This window comes from Temnothorax americanus, unplaced genomic scaffold (genome assembly GCF_048541705.1).
Source record: "Temnothorax americanus isolate GAGA-0224 unplaced genomic scaffold, ASM4854170v1 Scaffold33, whole genome shotgun sequence".
NCBI lineage: Eukaryota > Metazoa > Arthropoda > Insecta > Hymenoptera > Formicidae > Temnothorax > Temnothorax americanus.
In genome coordinates this window covers 1166514-1185785 of record NW_027509475.1, presented here as the reverse complement: position 1 = coordinate 1185785, position 19272 = coordinate 1166514, and the positions used below count along the sequence as shown (strand labels likewise).

The following is a 19272-nucleotide window of genomic DNA, read 5'->3' as shown; positions in this document are numbered from 1 at the left end:
TTTATTTGGTCGAGATTCCATATCTCTTTTATCGATTTCTGACGATGTATTTGTTTTTATTGAAAACGTGTTTTAAAGAGCCATTGCTCAAGAAATATTGCATCATTTTTGGGGGCTGGTCTCAATATTACTCAACAAAGAAAAGATGACGGGGTTATCGCACAATGACGTCAGAAGCATATCGTACGATTATAATTATGTACATTGTTTCTTTCTTTAAAAGATCTTTTTTTAAATTACAATTAAAAAAGCGTAAGTATATAGGAACGTTTCGCTAGAGTTACTTAAAAATGTCTCTCGGTTTATCGATTATTCTTATTTCGACCAGCGGTCAGCGGATAACGGTAATTTGTTTATAGTAATCGAGCCACGCAAAGGAATGAATAAGGGATATTGCACTATGCTTACAGAATTTAAATAATTGAGTTTATCTCAGCATTATGCACGCAATGTCACGCGTGTCACCGAAGGTTCTCAGCGAACCATGGCCTTTTTTTTCCATAGGAAGTGTCATTGAATCGGCAATATCGCAATATCACGTTGATACTCTTCGATCATACTAATACATATAGTGATATAAAAACACATTGTTCCGCGAATTGTTGTAAATCTAGCTATTATTCGAGGCGTTTACTTTGCTGCACAAGTAGATCCGCGATGTTTTTCAATTTTCAAGTGCAACTTTCGAATTTTGTAACGAAGGCAGGAAGATACGGCTACATTCTTTATCTTATATTAATGTGTTATTTATTATTACTAATAGTCGCACGTCATTCAGATTTTTATCAAAACTCATTACTTTATCACGTTATCACGATTCTTTGAAGCGGTGTGTGACTGACATCAATTTTTATCTCTCTTGTTTGTCGAGCGAGAGAGAGAGAAGGAGAGATGTATCAATAATATCTTTAATTATCTTGATTTAATCAACGTTATATTCCTTTATTTGTGTTAAAAAAAATCAATATAAAATTCTTTCCGTCTCTTCTCTTTTTCGCTCTTTACTATCTAATAACTTTTTTTTATTTTTAACCAATTAAATTTTAATGCATGTCTTTGTTACGCATTATTATAATTTAAAAACATTTTTTATCGAATAGAATAAATTTCTTTCTCTTTTTTCCTCTTTTTTTTTCTTCGGCTTGCGTTATCGTCATCGACCGATCAGCTCCGACCGGATCGACGGTCGGAAGCCGACTAAACGGCCGTTCGTATCACGAACGCTCGGAAGCCTCGGAATCGTTCAAGAACGAAATGCCATTGTCGATCCTACCGAGTGGTCGCGCTTATGTCGATGATATATGTGCCGATTTCGCCAGGAATTTATTTATTCTGGAGCTGGAGCTCGTTGCGACAACTATACGGCACTCCCGATCGCGGCTCTTATCTATCTATCAATTGCGCTATCAAGCTGTGATAGCGATTAAATTATTCTTGAACGTTCTGAAGATATACCTCGCGATTTTTTAGACAATAAATCATATCGGTCTTCGAGCTACTCTAAAACGATTTCGGCAATCGCCGATTCGGAGCTGCACGCTGCACCGTCTTTGTGATATCACCTGCTGGTTTTGGTGATATCACATGCTGTGATTGTGTTTGTGATATCCCGAAAACGTTATTGTATAAGAGACTCTTCGATCTGTCCCTCGCTGAACTCTTCAGAGACGAATTTCGAGTGAGTACCTAAACGCGATTACTTCGGAACTATATATAATGTATTAACAAAAGAATTGACTGTATTATTCAACCCTTTATACCGATGCACTTTAAAGCTCAAGATAATTTTTTGTCCTGACCATAGCTCTTTTATTGCACATATAAAATTTGATGTAAAATAAATATTTTTAAAATAAAATGATTTAATATAAAAGACTTTTGCTATATCGCACAGATAATACCATTTAATTGTCGTTTAATTTTGCTAAAGAGTTAACGTGCACGTCAACTAATTCTTAGAATTGTTTAGTCCAGATGTTCATCCGAATACCTAACGAAAACCCACATTCCGTGCAAAATACAGCTGTACTTTTATTTTGTAACGTTTCTTGTGGCAATTAAATAACGGCTGCACTTAAATATATAGAACACGAATGTGAGTCACTCAAATGAACTAATATCTTCACGCGCTATTATTAAATTTAATATGACGGTTTGGGAGCGAAACGATAAAAGCGCAGCCGTAAACAAACGGCATTCCGGTCAGTCCAATCTATTTAAATCGTCACTGCGGGCTCGGTAATCGTTTCTGGTCGACTAATAAGCCTTTGTTTCACAAGGACCAGTAATATTAGATTTGTAACGCTAGACGAGACCTGTAACACTAGATGCTGGCTATTACGAGGCAAGCAAATCGCTTAAGAGCAATTTAATTAGCAAAACGTAGTCTCAAAACTTTATCTCAGCCGTAATGTAACTTGAACGATGAAGGAAATGACAATTATTGTATTATTATTATTTTATTTTACATTAATTTCGATTAGAAGAAGCTGCAAAATTAAGTAGTACCCGCACTTGTCTTATCGCCAGTGATGTTTTTAAATAATTGTGCAGTCGATATATATATATATATATATATATATATATATACTGAGAAAAGAATTTGTTATGCAAATAAAACTGTTTAAACAATCGTCACGGCTCTTGATCAAATAATGTAGCGTAATAAAAAATGTTGTTAATTATACGATCATAATATGTAAAACCATTCGAAGTTTTAGCATTAAACTTGCTTATTCAAGCGATTCATTTGGGGTTTGGAGATTCCGTTTGACCGAGTTCTATTCGATTCAACCTCGGGCTTCCTTTCTCAGTATGATGGTAATATACGGCTGTCATTATACTGCACCGGTTGAATATCGTTGAAGATGGGTCAAGTGTAATCGGCTCGTATGTATTACATACACGCCAGTCGCGTGTCGCGTGTCAAAAAGTCTGTCGCTGCAAACTGTGCAGCGAGTCGTTATCCGCAGCCGACATGAGTCGCGATAAAACGCGCGTACCGACATCAGGAATACACGCGGAGTCGTCACCGCGGACGTGGATTACTTTGACTGACGGTGACACTATCACTGACAGATAGAGATAAAAGAAATTATAATACAAATGCAATAACCTCTCGAGAATCGTGAGATGACAGAACGAGTACATGAACTGTGTACTTGAATTTTATTTCTTGACGCGAAGAAAAGATTTAAATAAGAGATTTAAATAATCCAAACGGAGAAAACGAGAACGATTGATGTCAAGACGTGTCTTACCACGCACTTTTTATGCCGTTTTATCCTATATGCATGGCTGTCATCCTATTTTCAGCGAAAGATATACTATTTTTATAACAAAATTCATATTGTTTTGATTACAAAATTTATATTGGGAAATACCTATTTTGCTTACTTCTGTTTTTCTTCTCTGTTTAGATAACGCGTTTCGCGCTCGCGCGCACGCGCGCGTAATCCGCTTCTATATCTGCTACACGGTAGAATTGCGTGGCAATGAACGTAAAAGATAGTGGAAAAATTTACAACTCAGAAGTACTGATAAATTAAAAAAGAGGAAGAAAAATCGAACGGGAGATTTCTTTTAATATAATATAACTGCAAGATTATCCCAAAAATATTTTAAAAAAACGAGGTTTCGAAAATTTTTTTAGATTTCAACGTTCAAAATGTTATAGATACATATCTCGCATGCATATATTGCATATATACATATTTCCATCACAATATGCGAGTTAACATCCTCAATTCACGTTCGCCTTTTGCAATGCAAGTACGCAAGCCGCTTTGTACGATAAAAGCGTCTTTTCTAAAAAAAAAAATACATTTCACACAAACGAATTTCAAAGCTCACAAAAAATTATACGATATTTTGAAATTTCCCAGGATTTATCTCCGTAAAATGCATGATGCGTTCCGCGATTTGTACGTTAAATTATTCGTGCTTGTTCGAATGTGGAGGAAATTAAATAGCGCGAAGCGTGAATTCCGTGAGTGAAACACGTCTTGTGCACAGGGCCTTTTTATATGTTTGTCCGTGCGAAGTAGCGCGATATAACGCCATCCTTGAATAGACGCGTAGAAAATGTAGTTTAGTGTCACCTAACTGCAGGCAGTTAACAACATATTGAACGCAGAGGTGATCGCTGAATGCGATCACGCTGAAAATTTACACAGGAATTCGAGTATAGGAAGAGCTAAACATAAAAATTTAATATGGAACGTTAATAATAACGGTATATTTATACGACGTAATGCATTTGCCACATACTTTTTGCAATTATGTAAAACGGGCATAAATATTAATGCGTTCTATATTTGTCTCGAACTGCACACGCTGTTTTCAAACACGTCAAACGCGAAGCGCGAGCTGAATCTCTCGGACAATCTAAAAGCACGTTTTTTTTATGCTCGCCAACTCATCAGCAATTTATTCACCAATCTGCAATTGTAATTCTCCTGCTATCACTGTCTTTCTTATTAACAGCTTGACTGCTGGACTTTTCGAGGGATTCGCTCGATTTCAGAGGAGAAACATCCACAGATTAGCCGACAAAACGATCCAGATCTTCAATCCAAAATCAAGAGTTGCGAAAAGCACGATTTGAAATTCGTCGATGTTAACAAATGGTGACCTGTTGGGCATATCTTGAAAGAAGCGCATTTGCAAACTGCAGTACTTTAACGCGTGTGCGTTCGAGGAAGCCCGGTTGAAAGAAAGGTTGGGAAAGTTTCTCGAAGTCGGTGTGTGCACGTACCGTGGAAGGAGGAGAAGGGAACCCCGAAGGTGGGACTCGCCGGCTGGCGTTATCCTGGGGAAAAAGTATATCCAGTGCATCGTAGGTTGCGAATTTAAATGGTAAAGCCGCGCGGTATCGTTCGCCGAAAAGGAGAGCGATAACTCGTGAGAAAGCAGCATTTCGCGCGTTATTGATTGAATGCCTATATTTAAAAAAATTCAAATATTTGCGAAATATTATAATCAAGTATTTACTTTCGAATAAAATATTTCCTTTGTTTACGAAGGACGTTGAACTTGGTGTCACGTGTTCTGTGATTCATTAGTAGCCGAGGTATTTCCATTAATAACTGGTGACTGTAGAAGGCCGTCGGAGAGCTCGTTGTTGCGGGATCGACCGAGACAATACGTGCTTTTACTCCATTGCGAGAAGGTACTCACTTGTTTACGAAGAAAACGAGCCTGTGCGACCTTCGCGCTCCATTTTATGTGATTTTCTCATCAGTACAATCAACACTACTGTGATTTAAACTGGTAAAAGGCCGGTACAGGACTTCAGGATTAATAGAAACGATATATAGTCGTCGCAAAACAATTCGGTGCCAATCACTCTTCAACTAAATGTACACTTGAGCACGTGAGTGCCAAACGACGTTGTTGTTGCACGAATTATCCTCGTGTTATATGCGAGTATCCTTCGGCTTTCAACGGCATTTGAAGAAGTTTCTCGAAGCCCGAACGCTGCTGAATCCGTTCTAAAAGAAGAAGCACCTGAAGCGGCCGCTCGGCCGGGAAAAGCCGAAGACGAGGCGGTATTCACGACAGCGATAGAGTAAGCGAAGCTTACGAACGAAGAGGGAAAGGGAAAATCAGTGAAGAAGAGACAGACCGATAGACGAAAAGAGAGAAAGAAAAGCGAACCTACGGGTTCGTGTTCAGACGCCGATTTAGTAAACGCGCACACGCGTGCTGCGACGAAAGCACTGAAACGAGAAAAGAGTTTGAAGACAGTCAGAGGAAAGAGACGAACTGATAGATAGAGAAGACGAGAGAGAGAGAGACAAAGATAAAAGAAGGAGACGGAAAGTCTAAAGGTTAAGTCCATAGAAGCAAGAAGGGACGTGACTCTTTTCGAAACTGTTCTTTGGGATGGGTAAGAAGAGTCTGAGGAGCTCGCACGCGGCCGGGAATGTTTGTGATGAGGAAGCTATCTTGAAGAAGGCACGATGGCGCAATCTCCTGGCCTTCTGGATCCTGGGTCTGTGCAACAATTACGGCTACGTCGTGATGCTCAGCGCGGCCCACGACATCCTTCAGAGCAAATTCGGTGAGGTAAGTGATTCACGTGATTCTTGATTGTCTGCGAAGAAAACTGGAGTTTTAAATTTGGCAGAGTTTGCGGAGAAGTCGAAAAATTATATTACGACGAATTATATTCTGACCAAATTAGAAAATAATTTTAATATTAAAATTCAATTTAAACATCTTTCATAATGTAGTTTTTAGGGTATTGTTTGTAAAATATGAAAAATATATCATTATCTTAATTCTTTTAATAATTTTTACAAAATATACAATATTAATATTAAAATAAAATTTAAATATCTTTTGTGATGTAGTTTTTTCGCGCATTATTTGTAAAACAAGAAAATAATTGTCTCAATATATAATCATAATTATTTTTCGATTTAAGAATCTAGTAATATTTAAAAGTATATGCGAAAGTATTTTAAACGAAATAATTAGATGAGATTATCGTGACAGAAGTTATTTAACTTTAGAAATTCACTCCGATAACCCTTTAACAGTGGAATATTTGAAATATTTGAGATTTATCTGTGAAATTCGTGCGAAACGGAGACCGTAGTTATCTTTGGATGAACTCACCGTGTTGTTGCCTGCTCCAGATAACAATACTGTGACTGACAACGAGTATCAGATTCATCTCCGCATGAGATAGCGTGAACCACTTTGCATTATTCGCAAAAGACCGGCATAATAATCATTTGTGACGTAAATTTTCAGAGATCTTTCAACTTTACGCATTTTTTCTTTCTATATTTTGGAAATATTCTTGCATTTTTATTTTCTGGAAAAAATTTCCATACAGGCTATATATCTTTACTATAATTGTATTGTGTACAATTAAATTAACCTTTTATACCCGATTGATATTTTTTTATCGAATGTAGCGATATCTTTACATTTTCTTAAAAATTATCTGTTATCCGTCAGTTGAGAAATGAGTCCAACAACACATGAAACAGTATCCGCGATAATGCGTCTCAATAACGCTCGCATGAAACATTTTATCGATAAGTACACACATAAGACTTATATTAATATAGATTTAAAAGTGCAACGATGCAAGCAAAGAACGTGTAAAGTGCGTGGGAAGTCAAGTGCAAACATTATTTGCTGAAACAGCTAGCGTATCTATTTTAATCTATTTTAATTCAAACAATTTAGAAGAACACTTAATCTGCTTTAGAAGACTAAATCAATTAACATTAAGAAAGTAAAAAATCACTTTATAATCTATATACACATTCGTTATTTTTAATGCAGAAAAATAAATCCCGAGCATTTGCATTAAATAACCGCAACTAAATTGGCACAAATAATAGATGATTGATATCTTTTTCTTCTTCCTTTTAATCAATCTTTTGCATAGATCAAAATGTCAATTGGTAATATTCAACTTTGTGCAACGGTCTGGGTCAATGGCGTAAGTCTAGCCGCTTATTATTGTCGATTAAATTTTTGCGCCGATATACGATACCAATCTGAAAAGAAATTATAAATACTCGTGGAAGTTCCATGGAAAATTTTCCAACGATATTAACAGACCGCTGAGATACAAAATGCACGAAATTCTAACATATGTGCAAATGCAATTCTAAATATACATATATTAAAGTAATCAGTCGAATCATGCCGCAATTTAGCAATAAATTGAAAAACGTGATCCGCGATAATGATAACACTTAATGACCGATTTTAACAAGCGTATAATGATTCGATTTTGTCTTGAACGAGGAAAATCGTCGTGCTTTAATAATTCATGTCCTCCGGCCGGATTCCTGAGCGAGAAAAACGAGTGTCATTGATAAAGCAGCACGAGACTGCCTTATTGTGCAACCAGCGTCCTTTTAATGCGTCGTATTTATAGTCGATATATTGCGTAAGAAAGGAGCAATTAGTATATCACGTGCGAAACATTACACTCGCATAATGTCAAATTTATTTTTTTGACAGAGTACACTTTGTCTATTACATAAAATAAAAATTATTTAATATTTTTATACTTGGGGGGGGGGGGGGAGCGAGTTTACTACAAAAAAGATAAAAATTGCGAAACGATATTTTTATCGTGTTACTATTAAATTTTCACGAATAAGAAATTACTCAAATTAAATTCCTCGGAAAATCTCTCCCTTTCTCAAAAAACGCTTGGAATGTTTTCTTTAATTTTTATTTCGAACGGAGTGCTATAATTGAATTGCAATTGTTTTTCCGATCTTTTTATAGGATACCACACCAATCACAAACGTCACGAACGCGACGGATGGTCGCACGTGCAACAACGTTTCGACCGGCGCTATACTTTTAGCAGACATTCTGCCAGCACTGGCGATCAAGATCACGGCGCCGTTCCTACCATTTCTAGTGCAGTGAGTATCTATCTTTATTTATCCTTATTTTTATTTCTTTCAACCGCGTGTAATCTCTGCGATGAGCATTCTCGTGCACCTTCGCATTATCCTTGTTCGATTACTTGTCCGAATGAAGCCCAGTGAGCACGAATGCAAAACGAATACCTCCGCGTTTCACTCCCATTAGTTAATTGGAATGACGACAGAACTAAACGCGTGTGACTCTTTTTTTTCCGTGAAACGTTTGTATTGTCTTCTAGATTCTATGTGATTTTTCTCGCGTTGCGCAATTGATTGCATTGGATACACGAGCACATATTTCCTTTGAGATTAAAACTCTTGTCCGAACACCTGCAGATTTCACGCTTGGATGCTCCACCATAATATCATAATTAGTAAAATGATAGCATTAAACCTAACATAGCAAGATTAATTTACATTTCGACGATTAGATGATGCTCATAATGACGTACACTTTTAATTATGTTAGTTTGTTCTAAAATAAAGTGCAAACAATATGCAAACAAAACTGCAATAATTAGATTTAACTTAACTGGAGGTATTTAATTAATCTAAGCGTTTTCATTCTCCACATTTTGTACATGTAATATCAAATGTTTTAATATATACCTAATAAGTTTTTATTATGTAAAATAATTTTTTAAGGTATTGTTTAGCTAATTAGACTAATAATACATTTTTTATATGAGACGCACATATATACTTTAGAACAGAAAAATTTAAAATATTTTCCAAGTGTACAAATCGCATATAAGAAATTAATCGAGTAGGTATATATGAGATCCAGCGTGCAATCCGAGTGTTTCTGCTACTTATCTACTAACTATCTTTCTCGATACATTTCCTCTATTTTTTTTAAACCTCATCCGGCGCACGGCGGAGCCTCGGATATCGTGTAAGTCCTTTCGCGGTTGTGCAAACGGCCGACCCGAACCGTCAGTCCAAACGCTAATCGAGCAATCGACTCATTAATTACAGTGCACGACTGGCTACCTGTGTGTTCTTTTCCGCTGCAGGATTCCTCATGGTGTCGTTGAGCACTACCGAATGGCTCGCCATTCTGGGCGTCATCGTTACATCGCTCTCCTCCGGCTTGGGTGAAGTTACCCTTCTCAGTTACAGTAATCAGTTCTCCAAGTAAGTGTATGTTTGTTACTGTCATATTACAGGTGCGTTATACTTGTTCTAGCTTGTTTATACACACACCGGAAACTGAAACTTCTTATAGCTTCCGACACGAATATATAGATCATTGATTCAATATAGCTTCTCGTTACACAGCATTTTTATATTAATTTCATTGTATTGTAGACGTAATTTATATTTATACAGATGCGCGTATAAAATTAAGCAGTATCTCTTTTTATTGGACGTTATGTATAATTTTCTATGCTTCAGTGATTCTTTGAGAACAGCGGGAGGATCGAAAGTAGACGGAAGGAGCGTAAAATTTAAACTTTGAACGTATAATAAAATGTCGTCAGATAGTCGAATTTAAAGCTGTCGGCTCAACGTTTTACGAGGCAGCAGATTCGTCGTTTGTTGCTGCGGCGGCGGTTATATTTCCAGAGTACATTGAATTGTAGTATATTAACATTTAGACAGTTGTGACAGCGAAGTAGCGATAAGATAATGCAACGCTGGCGATTCGGTCTTTCAGATCTGGAAGTGTGTATATGTGAAAACGTAATGAACTGTAATATGTGCACGTGCGCGATTTTATACATGCGGAAAAATAAAGATAAAAGCTGCGCGCGTGGAGCTCGGCAGTATACGTATATATAGGTACGTTTATAATCACGCCATGGATAACTGCAGAATAACAATTACGACGGCTAATCGCTAATCACTCTCTCGTAAAACGTAAGAGGACTCGCTGTAAATTATTATACGTCCGTTATGCGAGTCTAGAGTTATATTGTCACTCTAGATGAAGCGGAAGAGTCGCGTAATACAAACAAACTTGTTAGATACAACAACCTGCTTATTAGACTCTAACGTCAGATGATTTGAAGCGCGAAAATTGTAGGACAAGCTTGCATTAATTTTAACTTCTATTTCTTTGTATTCAGGGCCGGTTGTTCCAACTTGTTGATCAGCTAACTAAATAGTTAAATCATATGTCCATCTTTGTCTAATGTAATGGATAAACAAAGACATATATATGATTTAACTATTAGGTAGTTTACCAACAGGTTGGAACAACCGGCCCTCACAGTGTTTATTTTCTCGGCTTCTCAGCTACTTGATGATTCTCTTATTTTCTATCAAGTATTATTAAGTATTGACAGTTAATTGTCATTAATTCTCTCGCAGGAACGTGATCTCGACATGGTCGTCGGGCACGGGCGGCGCCGGGGTGATCGGCGCCGTGTCTTACGCCGGGCTCACCATGATACTATCCACCGAGCACACGTTGTTAGTCATGTTAGCCGTGCCGATCCTGCAAGCGATCACGTTTTGGTGTATCCTCAAACACCCGGCGCACACCAAAATCCCGATCACCAAGAACGGCATCGACAGCCAAGAGCAGATCATCCAGAACCCCAAGAAGAGCTTCAGAGACAAGATCAATTTAGTGCCCGGCCTGCTGAAGTACATGATACCACTCGGGCTGGTTTACCTGTTCGAATACTTCATCAATCAGGGCTTGGTAACGATATTCCGCTATAATCTTCATATCTCTTCATTACACATGTATCTCTAATCTGGCTTATTCATTACAATCGTCCATCTCTTTCTGTTAACGTTATATAATATTGCTCACGTTTGTGCTGTTTGTTAAATTAGCTCGATAAATTCCTGTTTTGATTTTTTAAGAGAGAAATGCATGCAGGAGTTACAGCGTCAGGCATCGTCGTCTGTGACGTATCAGCCTCATTATTGCGAATCATTATCTGACTTGTTAATTTTACAAGCCGTTAACTGAGCAAGCAAAATTTTGTTTGTAGTACGAGCTTATCGAATTCAAAGACATTTGGTTGACACACTCCGAGCAGTACAGATGGCTTCAAGTGGATTACCAGATAGGTGTATTTATCTCGAGGTCGTCGGTGAACATAATTTCCATTAACAAGATTTGGATCATGTCCGTGTTGCAGGTAACAAAAATGAAACTTCCGGAATCGAGAAGTCGAAGAATACGAATTGTATTGATCGGAAAACTCATTGTTCCAAATTGATTGTTTCTTTCAGTTCGTCAACGTCATAATCCTTCTCTTCGAGGCCATTTACTATTACATACCGAACATATGGATCGTTTTTGCTCTTGTACTGTGGGAGGGTCTGCTTGGCGGCGGGGCGTACGTCAACACGTTCTATCGGATGTCCACCGAGGTAACGATGCTACTTCTTCATTTAAGAAATATGCTAAAATTACAAACGATGCAGACATGAAGGAATGCGTCAAAAATTAAATCTTTTTGCAATTTAATGCGATGAAGAATATTTTGCCACGCATGTAACGATATTTTCCGCGGCTTAAAATTAATCCGGTGTGAAATCTCTTATAGATTCCGAGGGAAAATCGCGAAGCTTCTCTGGGAATCGCGACGATGGCGGACTCGATCGGGATCGCGTTGGCCGGATGGCTGTCCATGCCTGTTCACAATGCCATTTGCAAGATGCCGCAGCCGACGCGACTGGGCAGCTAGAGATATAGCGGTGGTTCACCCGCTGCCGCGAGTGATAACAAAGTTTCCGCAAGCGGAGACTTTCGCTTCCGAAAGTTCCTCGACGTAACACGCCGGCGATTAGAGGCGAAGATAACGCGGCTGTTTCTTTTATTAATTTAACGATCATAGGTAGATCAAACGTAACTGCATGCTCTGAGGGCGTTTGCGTTTTCCAAGCTAATCTTCTAGCTTTACTAGAAGCATTTGAGTCTACGAAATTTCGAGGGAAAAAGTATGGCAAACATTTAGGATGCAGGCGACACGGTGGTAAATTTTTATCGTTTTATTAACCACTACTTTTAACTCTATTTTATAATCATTGATATTTATTGTATTTTTTAAAACATTTTTTAAAGCTACGACCGTGTCGCTCGCGGAAACTTTCTAGACTCATTTTAAGTGTCTTCTAACAATAAGTAGTTTTGATTGCAATGTATTACAAATATCCGAGCTTTATTCGGTACAAACGTTTAAAAGATATATTAGGAACAGGGCATATTGCAGTACATGTCGCATATTAAGTTTACATGATACATTATACGGCGACGTAGCACGTGACATACGAATATCGAACATCATCTGCGTTTTCGCTGCGGAATGAAAGAAATCTTTCTCGAAGTAGTAGACTGTATCTAGATTCTGCGTTGTACTGTAAGCCTATTTATTTTACGGTGCTGTGCCTAAATTTTGCGAATTGTACTATTTCTTCTATAGCGCATCTAAATTTTGACTTGTACTGTAGTCTTATTTAACTCTTTCCGATACCGTTGATATATGTACTCTGAGGTTACTATTAGTTTTCGATCTTCACATCGTTATTTTCGACTTGCTACGACCAAACGAGATGCGCAAGTATTCTCGTGGGTCCGCAAGAATTTGCACCATCGAGAATATTGCTCTGGTGAAAAAATGTCTCATATTTTCTCAGATTTTTTTCTAAAAATTTAGACTTGTAAAAAATTCAGAAAAAAAATATATATATAATTTCTCAGATACTTTTCAAGAATAATTGGATGAGAATTTTGGAAATATTTCAGTATCCGTATGTATTATGTATGAAAATTTCTGAAAAATTGCGCAGATTTTCTCTTATTTATTCAGATTTCTACAAAAATATATGTTAGCGGGAAAAATCTGAAATATTTTATTATTATTTTTTCTGAAAAATGTTCCAATTTATATAAAAAATCTGAAAAATTCTGAGACATTTTTCCACTAGGGTGATCACACGAAGATTTGAGGATTATCTCAGTATTAGTAGTACAGTAACGAATTGACCTCACCGATGAATTAGAAATCGTAATAACGCACTTGGATTACGCCGTCTCTTTACCTACTCACTTGCGATTAGATATAAAAATTACTAGTTTGAACTACCACGCTTCTACTTTGATATATTGATATTATTCTTAAGTTTTTTTGATTGAGAAATTGTGATTATTAGTACTATTAGTATTATTATAGACATTTACGTCAATTTTAATAAAATGATCATCGAAACCGTCGAGATAATAAACATTTTTTGTCTTGCCAAAGCGTGTGATTGTTTCAACGATACAATTCGAGAAAGCAGTAACTCAACATGTTTTTTACAAAGATCTAATCTTTGTACAATATTTAATAACGACAAATATTATAACTTTTTCAATTATGTACAAATAAAATTAATTATGTGTGTGTTGCAAGCATATAAAATATAAAGTAATAATTAAATTACATATAAAGTAATAATTAAAAGATTTTGAACAGTTGGAAAAATAAGAATCTTTACTGCGGAATTTTAAGTTGCTGCTTTTTTGAACTGTGCTATTGTACAGTCCGTCGGTTGCTTTTCAGTTTGAGCAATATTTTTTCTTTATGAAAATACTTACGCCAGCCTCTTAAACCTAGAACTACACACATACAAATCTGCAAGACCCGACAAGAATTTCAAGTCATTAACATTCTTGAAAATTTCTCTTTGTTCAAACATCTATTTTTTATTTTAATTTAGCAAGTCGATTAAATTTTGACTTTACAATCGTATTTTTTAATTCTACAATGTTTGACATTTTCCTGGAAAAAGATTTGTCGAAAAATATGTTCTTTTACCGGAGTTACATATATAAAAATATCCAACTGGGTTTGCGAGATCCGGTATGTATGTACTCCACGCATATAAAAAAATATGCACGTAGTTCTAAGATTAATAATGCATGACTCGCATGTGATGATATTTTTTATATTTAGCAGGACGTAAATAGTGAGTATAGTATATGCTAGAAATATTACTTTTACTACGTTATATACGATAATGTTATTTTTCTTCAAAATAACTTATATAAACGAGAACAATTACAGCAAATAAATATCTAATAAAAATAAATATCTGATAAAATTTTTAATGAAAGTCTAATACTACACGATAAATTGTATCCATTTATATTTGTTTTGGAATGGCTTTAACGGGAGAGGTGATTCTTCTCTTCTAATTGTAAGATACGATGTATGGAAGATTCACGGAGCAATTAGGAACTGTATTCTTATAAGCCGCGCGTGTTATATTTATACATCTATCTAATTAGGCGTCTAAGCGAGTTGTCGATTAAACATTGCTTATACTCGCGATTTACGTGTTATGCAGGATGCTTTTGATTAATCGCACTTTTTGCTCATTACAAGTGCGCGAGGTTGCGAGAAAATATTGTGTATGATGCTTTGTCGTGAAAAATCATCACTCGCAGATTGCGAAAAAACCTTAGCACACTATCTACAGTTTTTTTTTATTAATAATGCTTTAGCAGTATCCTTATTAAATTTTTAGGCGCTTCAAAACGAGTTTGATGGTTGTTGCTCACGAGGACGGCTTACATATTACACCGTCGCCATTACTTCAATATGTAAATCGCTTCTAACGTTTACGTAAGACGTTTGATTAGTATTTACGATTTAGACTAAATTAACAAGTCCATCTTCTCTCATACTAATTCATAATGATTGTTTTGGCAAAACAAATGTTCAAGAAATGTCGCAAGAATATCCTAATTTTCATTTAAATCAAAAGTTTTAGACTTTTGTTATTTGGGAAGCGATTATTAACAAAAGCCTAACTAAGAAGGTAATCAATCTACTGAAAACGGAGAGCGTCCGTTTTTCGTACCGTGATTTTTAAAATTTCTTAATTATTGAATTACGCGCATCTTTCCAAAATAAGTTTGCCGGATTCCTCGTACTCCTGACGCGACAGCCACATTTGTTGGAACGAGCCCAAGGAGCTGAGGATCGAGCCGCCGATCCAGGCACCATAACGTCGCTCGCTCGAGCTGTTCGCGCTGATTATTTTCAGTCTCATGCTCTGCGAAGAAAAATTGCGTCGTCATAAATCGAGAGGCCCGAAACTCGGTTATGAGTAGATTAGTGTGAGTACGGAACGTGCTTACCGGAGGGGTCTTACTGCCCAAGTCCCGATTCAGTCTCTCGCTAAATCCTTGAAGACAAGAATTGCCGCCAGTCACCACCACGCTGCCATACAGACTCTGCAACAGAGATTTCCTTATTTTATAAATATTATAATTATATATATTAATAATATATTAGTATATATATTAATAGTATAAATAGAATATTAATATAACATATGCATAGTTATGTACAGAGTTTGAAGTCCGATGGTTTGAAGAAATTTATGAAGGCAAAAGATAGACATTTTATTATTTATCATTATTTTTGTACCGTAATTGTTCAATTTAATAAGATATATTTATATTTCATATGCTTTTTATTTTAATTATGAAATAAATCCATTTTTCTTAGAGACAGAATTTATGGCACGACTATGTGATCAAAGATTCCGTCAAATCGATTCAAAATGCCTCAAGAAGGTTATTTAATCGTCAAAATAAATTTTATGCATAAATTTAATGTAAATTTGATTCCGGAAATACGTACTGGTCTGATGTCCATGTCGCACATTCCGACACTCGTGGTGACAAGAGGGCCGACTCCCAAAATACTCGCGCCCACACCCTTAACGTTGCTGGGATCGAAGAGAGCTTCGGGTATCATGAGCCTCACGGATCCGAAATCATCGTTGTAGCCGGTCGGAAATTCGTAATGCTTCATAGGCAGAGTGTTAGCCACGTCTTCGTCGTAGGGACTGTCCGACACTTGCAGACAATTCATCTGAAAGTCCTGCAGCAGCTCTCGGACCATGTAGCTCAGCCAGGATGACGTTGGTTGCGGTCCTGGTCGTTTCGTCCAGCGAGGTGGATCTCTCTCTCGTACTACGTCTAAAAGAAACATGAATTGGTGAGCAGAAATCTTCAAAATTATGTTAGATTTCCTCGCAGTTTGTTGGAATCTAAATTATACATTTTAAATCCTTTTACTTCAATTTTTTTACTTTGTTACATTTTTTTAAGTTTTTAATTCTACGTAAATTTCTTTTATAGGTATATATTTAGGAAAACTTTACGCATTTTCTCTTTTTTGAATCCCTTCATCATCAACGGACTATCGTTTACCTTTGCTGGCGACAAGACAAGCCGGCAACAGTTCGATGTCCTTCTCCTCGAAGAATTGTCTACATTGCATGGTGATGAAGTCACCGCCTAAGGGACTCTTGACGATCCCCTGGGTGATGACGTAACCGTCGTGGACTGGCACCGCGCTGGTGTGCGTGGCACCGCTGTCCACGACCATCGCCGTGGACCTGCCGTTCGCGTAAGCGGCCAGCACGGCGTTCTTGCAGATATACATGGCCGGCACGTTGAACTTCTCGAACATCAGCTCCAACAGCTTCTCGCGCTTCAGTCTAGTGTTCCACGGGCACTCGGTCATCAGGATCGGATGGTGCTCGGCTAAGGCGTGCAGTCGTTGCTTGTACGTGTACTCGGTCAGTCGCTCGAACATGTCCCAGTCGTCGATCATGCCGTCCTTCATCAGGCTCACTATCTCCATATCTAAATCGAAATCGGACATTTCAATATTGCGGAAGGTCTAAGAGTAAGCTGTAGTAACATCTGAAGATTTGCTGACAATGACATTGTAATTGTACTGATTAATCTAACTGTAAACTGAATGAATCATACACTTTGATAAGAAATATTTATAGCTGATTAAAGTTTTACGTTAAAAAATATTTTATATAGAACATTTTGTCGCGCAATATATATCAGAAGGTAATTCTACGTAAAAAAAATTTAGAATTTTTTATTTCGTACAAAACTTCGGTTTTGTATATAAGTCAATTTTGAGAGACTCTGAAACTGCAGTTGATTACGTTTTTATTAATATCACGGAAAAAGATATTTATATTTCTTATTTATTATTCTATTTCTATCCTTATTTCTGAGATTATTATGTACGTTTTGTAAGATTTCTACATTCTGGTTAAAATAAGCTACTATATTCCGCGAGCAATGTTATTTAATTGCTATATTTAAATAACATGCGTGTCGGCATATCGATTGAAATATCGGTCTCTCTAACAATTATTCGTGGCAGAATATTTATTATCACGTGCGTGAATTACCATTACATGAAATGCAAACCTGCGAGATAATGTAAAATATGTTTTCACACTTTTGACGTGTTTTTCGTATTATTATATTTAGTTACATTTTATATTATTATATTTAATCATCGGATTTTTCGCAAGTCTGATGCTAATGGAAATAAAATATGATGGCGTATATACCCTTCTTTCGCACTTGGATAGCCGTGACGTCGATGTTGTAGTGTTTTCTGGTGATATTGTTACAGTCGATTCCGCCGGGGTCGGCGGGTTCCTCCCACACCCCGAGGGTCGTCGGAATCTCGGCCTTCGGCGTGTCCTCGCCGCCATATCCCACGCGGAGGCTCTGGTGTCCGACGTCGAAGATGATAGCACCTACCTCGTCTGGCGTAACAATCACGGACAGCCACGCGGAATTAGTGCGGCGTGTATAAACGCAATCCTTTTTCTAGTCGGAATAATTATGGAGCGCGGCCCCGTACTTACCACCGCCGTAGACACCACCGCTCATAGTATCTGAAGGGAGAGGAAGCCTGGCGCATGCCCGGATGGACTGTTTCACCCTTACGATGTGTATATATGTATACACACGTATACACACATTTGCACATGCAAATGTACATGCACACATTGCCGAATCTGTACGAATTGAGAGGGTTGCATGGCTTATATATCCTTTTTATAGAATGTAACATAACATAATTCAGTTTAGTTTAATATTTTAAGCAATTGATGAATAGTAATTTATCTATAAATTAATTTTTTTTCTATAAATTAAATCGCCATGAAATTTTTAGAAAAAAGAATATTGCAAAAATAGATAGTAAATATTAGTAAACACGCCCTCGCGTAATGAACGAGATTGGAGCCATCGCGAACAAAAATCTCTGTACAGGTTGTGTAATTTTGTATTGTACATTTGCATTTTGCATTGCATGAAAAGACAAAGTCATAATTAAAAAAATAGTTTTAAACACACATGAGACATATGGAGAGACACATACCGATTTAGATAGAAACCAAAATAGTGTCGGTACTCCTTGTGTTGTTCGAGTAAGTTGTTAAAGACAGGTAGATTGTTAAAGCCAGGAATCTTTCGAAAGCCAGTTAACGAGGGGTAACCCATCCCCAAGACACCGTCAAATTTTGTATATTAGAGAGGGATCTTGCCGAATAGTCCGTCGTTTTACCGAATGTTTGGAATACAACCTTAAGGCCAGCAACCTACGAAATGTTGATATTAATAAAATATAATCGCGTATGTTTTTTTTTTCGGAGAATAATAGGAACATGTTTTCTTTAGAAAACTTTCATAAATTATGACTATAATTAGAATTAAGTCGGACCATTTACTTGACGATGACTTACGATTACTACATCAGTAGACAAGGACTCAAACACACAGCCATCTTCGTAATTAAGAACAAATGTATCATTCTGTGATATATATGTGCTGAACTTTGTGTGATCATACTTATTATGTTTCACTGCAAAAAGTAAGAAATATAATTAAATCAGTTAATATATTGAAAAATCTAGAAATATAAAAATTTCCCTTTATTAATCTAAGTATATAACTAACAGTAGTTTAAATCATCAAATGTATTTATGTTTATATCTTTTGGTTTAGCACGTGAGCTGTTTTGTATAAAAAATTATTGGTATTTTTAAAGTAAATGATAAATAATAT

General features: G+C 36.7%; 2 protein-coding genes and 1 long non-coding RNA gene across 4 annotated transcripts; 1 reads left to right on the top strand and 2 right to left on the bottom strand.

The window, feature by feature from the left end:
• Positions 1–1327: 1327 nt before the first annotated feature.
• Positions 1328–12983, top strand: Cln3 (CLN3 lysosomal/endosomal transmembrane protein, battenin). Of its 2 annotated transcripts, none has more exons than XM_077413728.1 (8): positions 1328–1678; positions 4486–6069; positions 8269–8411; positions 9393–9551; positions 10731–11067; positions 11366–11515; positions 11610–11750; positions 11927–12983. In XM_077413728.1, the coding sequence occupies exons 2-8, from the start codon at positions 5887–5889 to the stop codon at positions 12065–12067; spliced, it is 1254 nt and encodes a 417-aa protein (XP_077269854.1). In that variant the 5' UTR covers positions 1328–1678; positions 4486–5886; the 3' UTR covers positions 12068–12983. The 2 variants fall into 2 exon arrangements, with proteins under 2 accessions (XP_077269854.1, XP_077269855.1); XM_077413729.1 differs by lacking the exon at positions 1328–1678 and adding an exon at positions 3106–4234.
• LOC143901420 (uncharacterized) lies at positions 5945–7629 on the bottom strand. Its single transcript, XR_013258068.1, has 2 exons — positions 6625–7629; positions 5945–6097 (listed from the first exon to the last, which is right to left on the bottom strand). It is a non-coding gene; the product is annotated as an uncharacterized LOC143901420 (long non-coding RNA).
• On the bottom strand, positions 12523–19064 carry LOC143901412 (actin-like protein 6B). Its single transcript, XM_077413727.1, has 8 exons — positions 18951–19064; positions 18587–18806; positions 18069–18221; positions 17766–17966; positions 16591–17028; positions 16016–16356; positions 15508–15603; positions 12523–15422 (listed from the first exon to the last, which is right to left on the bottom strand). The coding sequence occupies exons 3-8, from the start codon at positions 18211–18213 to the stop codon at positions 15258–15260; spliced, it is 1386 nt and encodes a 461-aa protein (XP_077269853.1). The 5' UTR covers positions 18214–18221; positions 18587–18806; positions 18951–19064; the 3' UTR covers positions 12523–15257.
• Between the last annotated feature and the right edge of the window lie 208 nt (positions 19065–19272).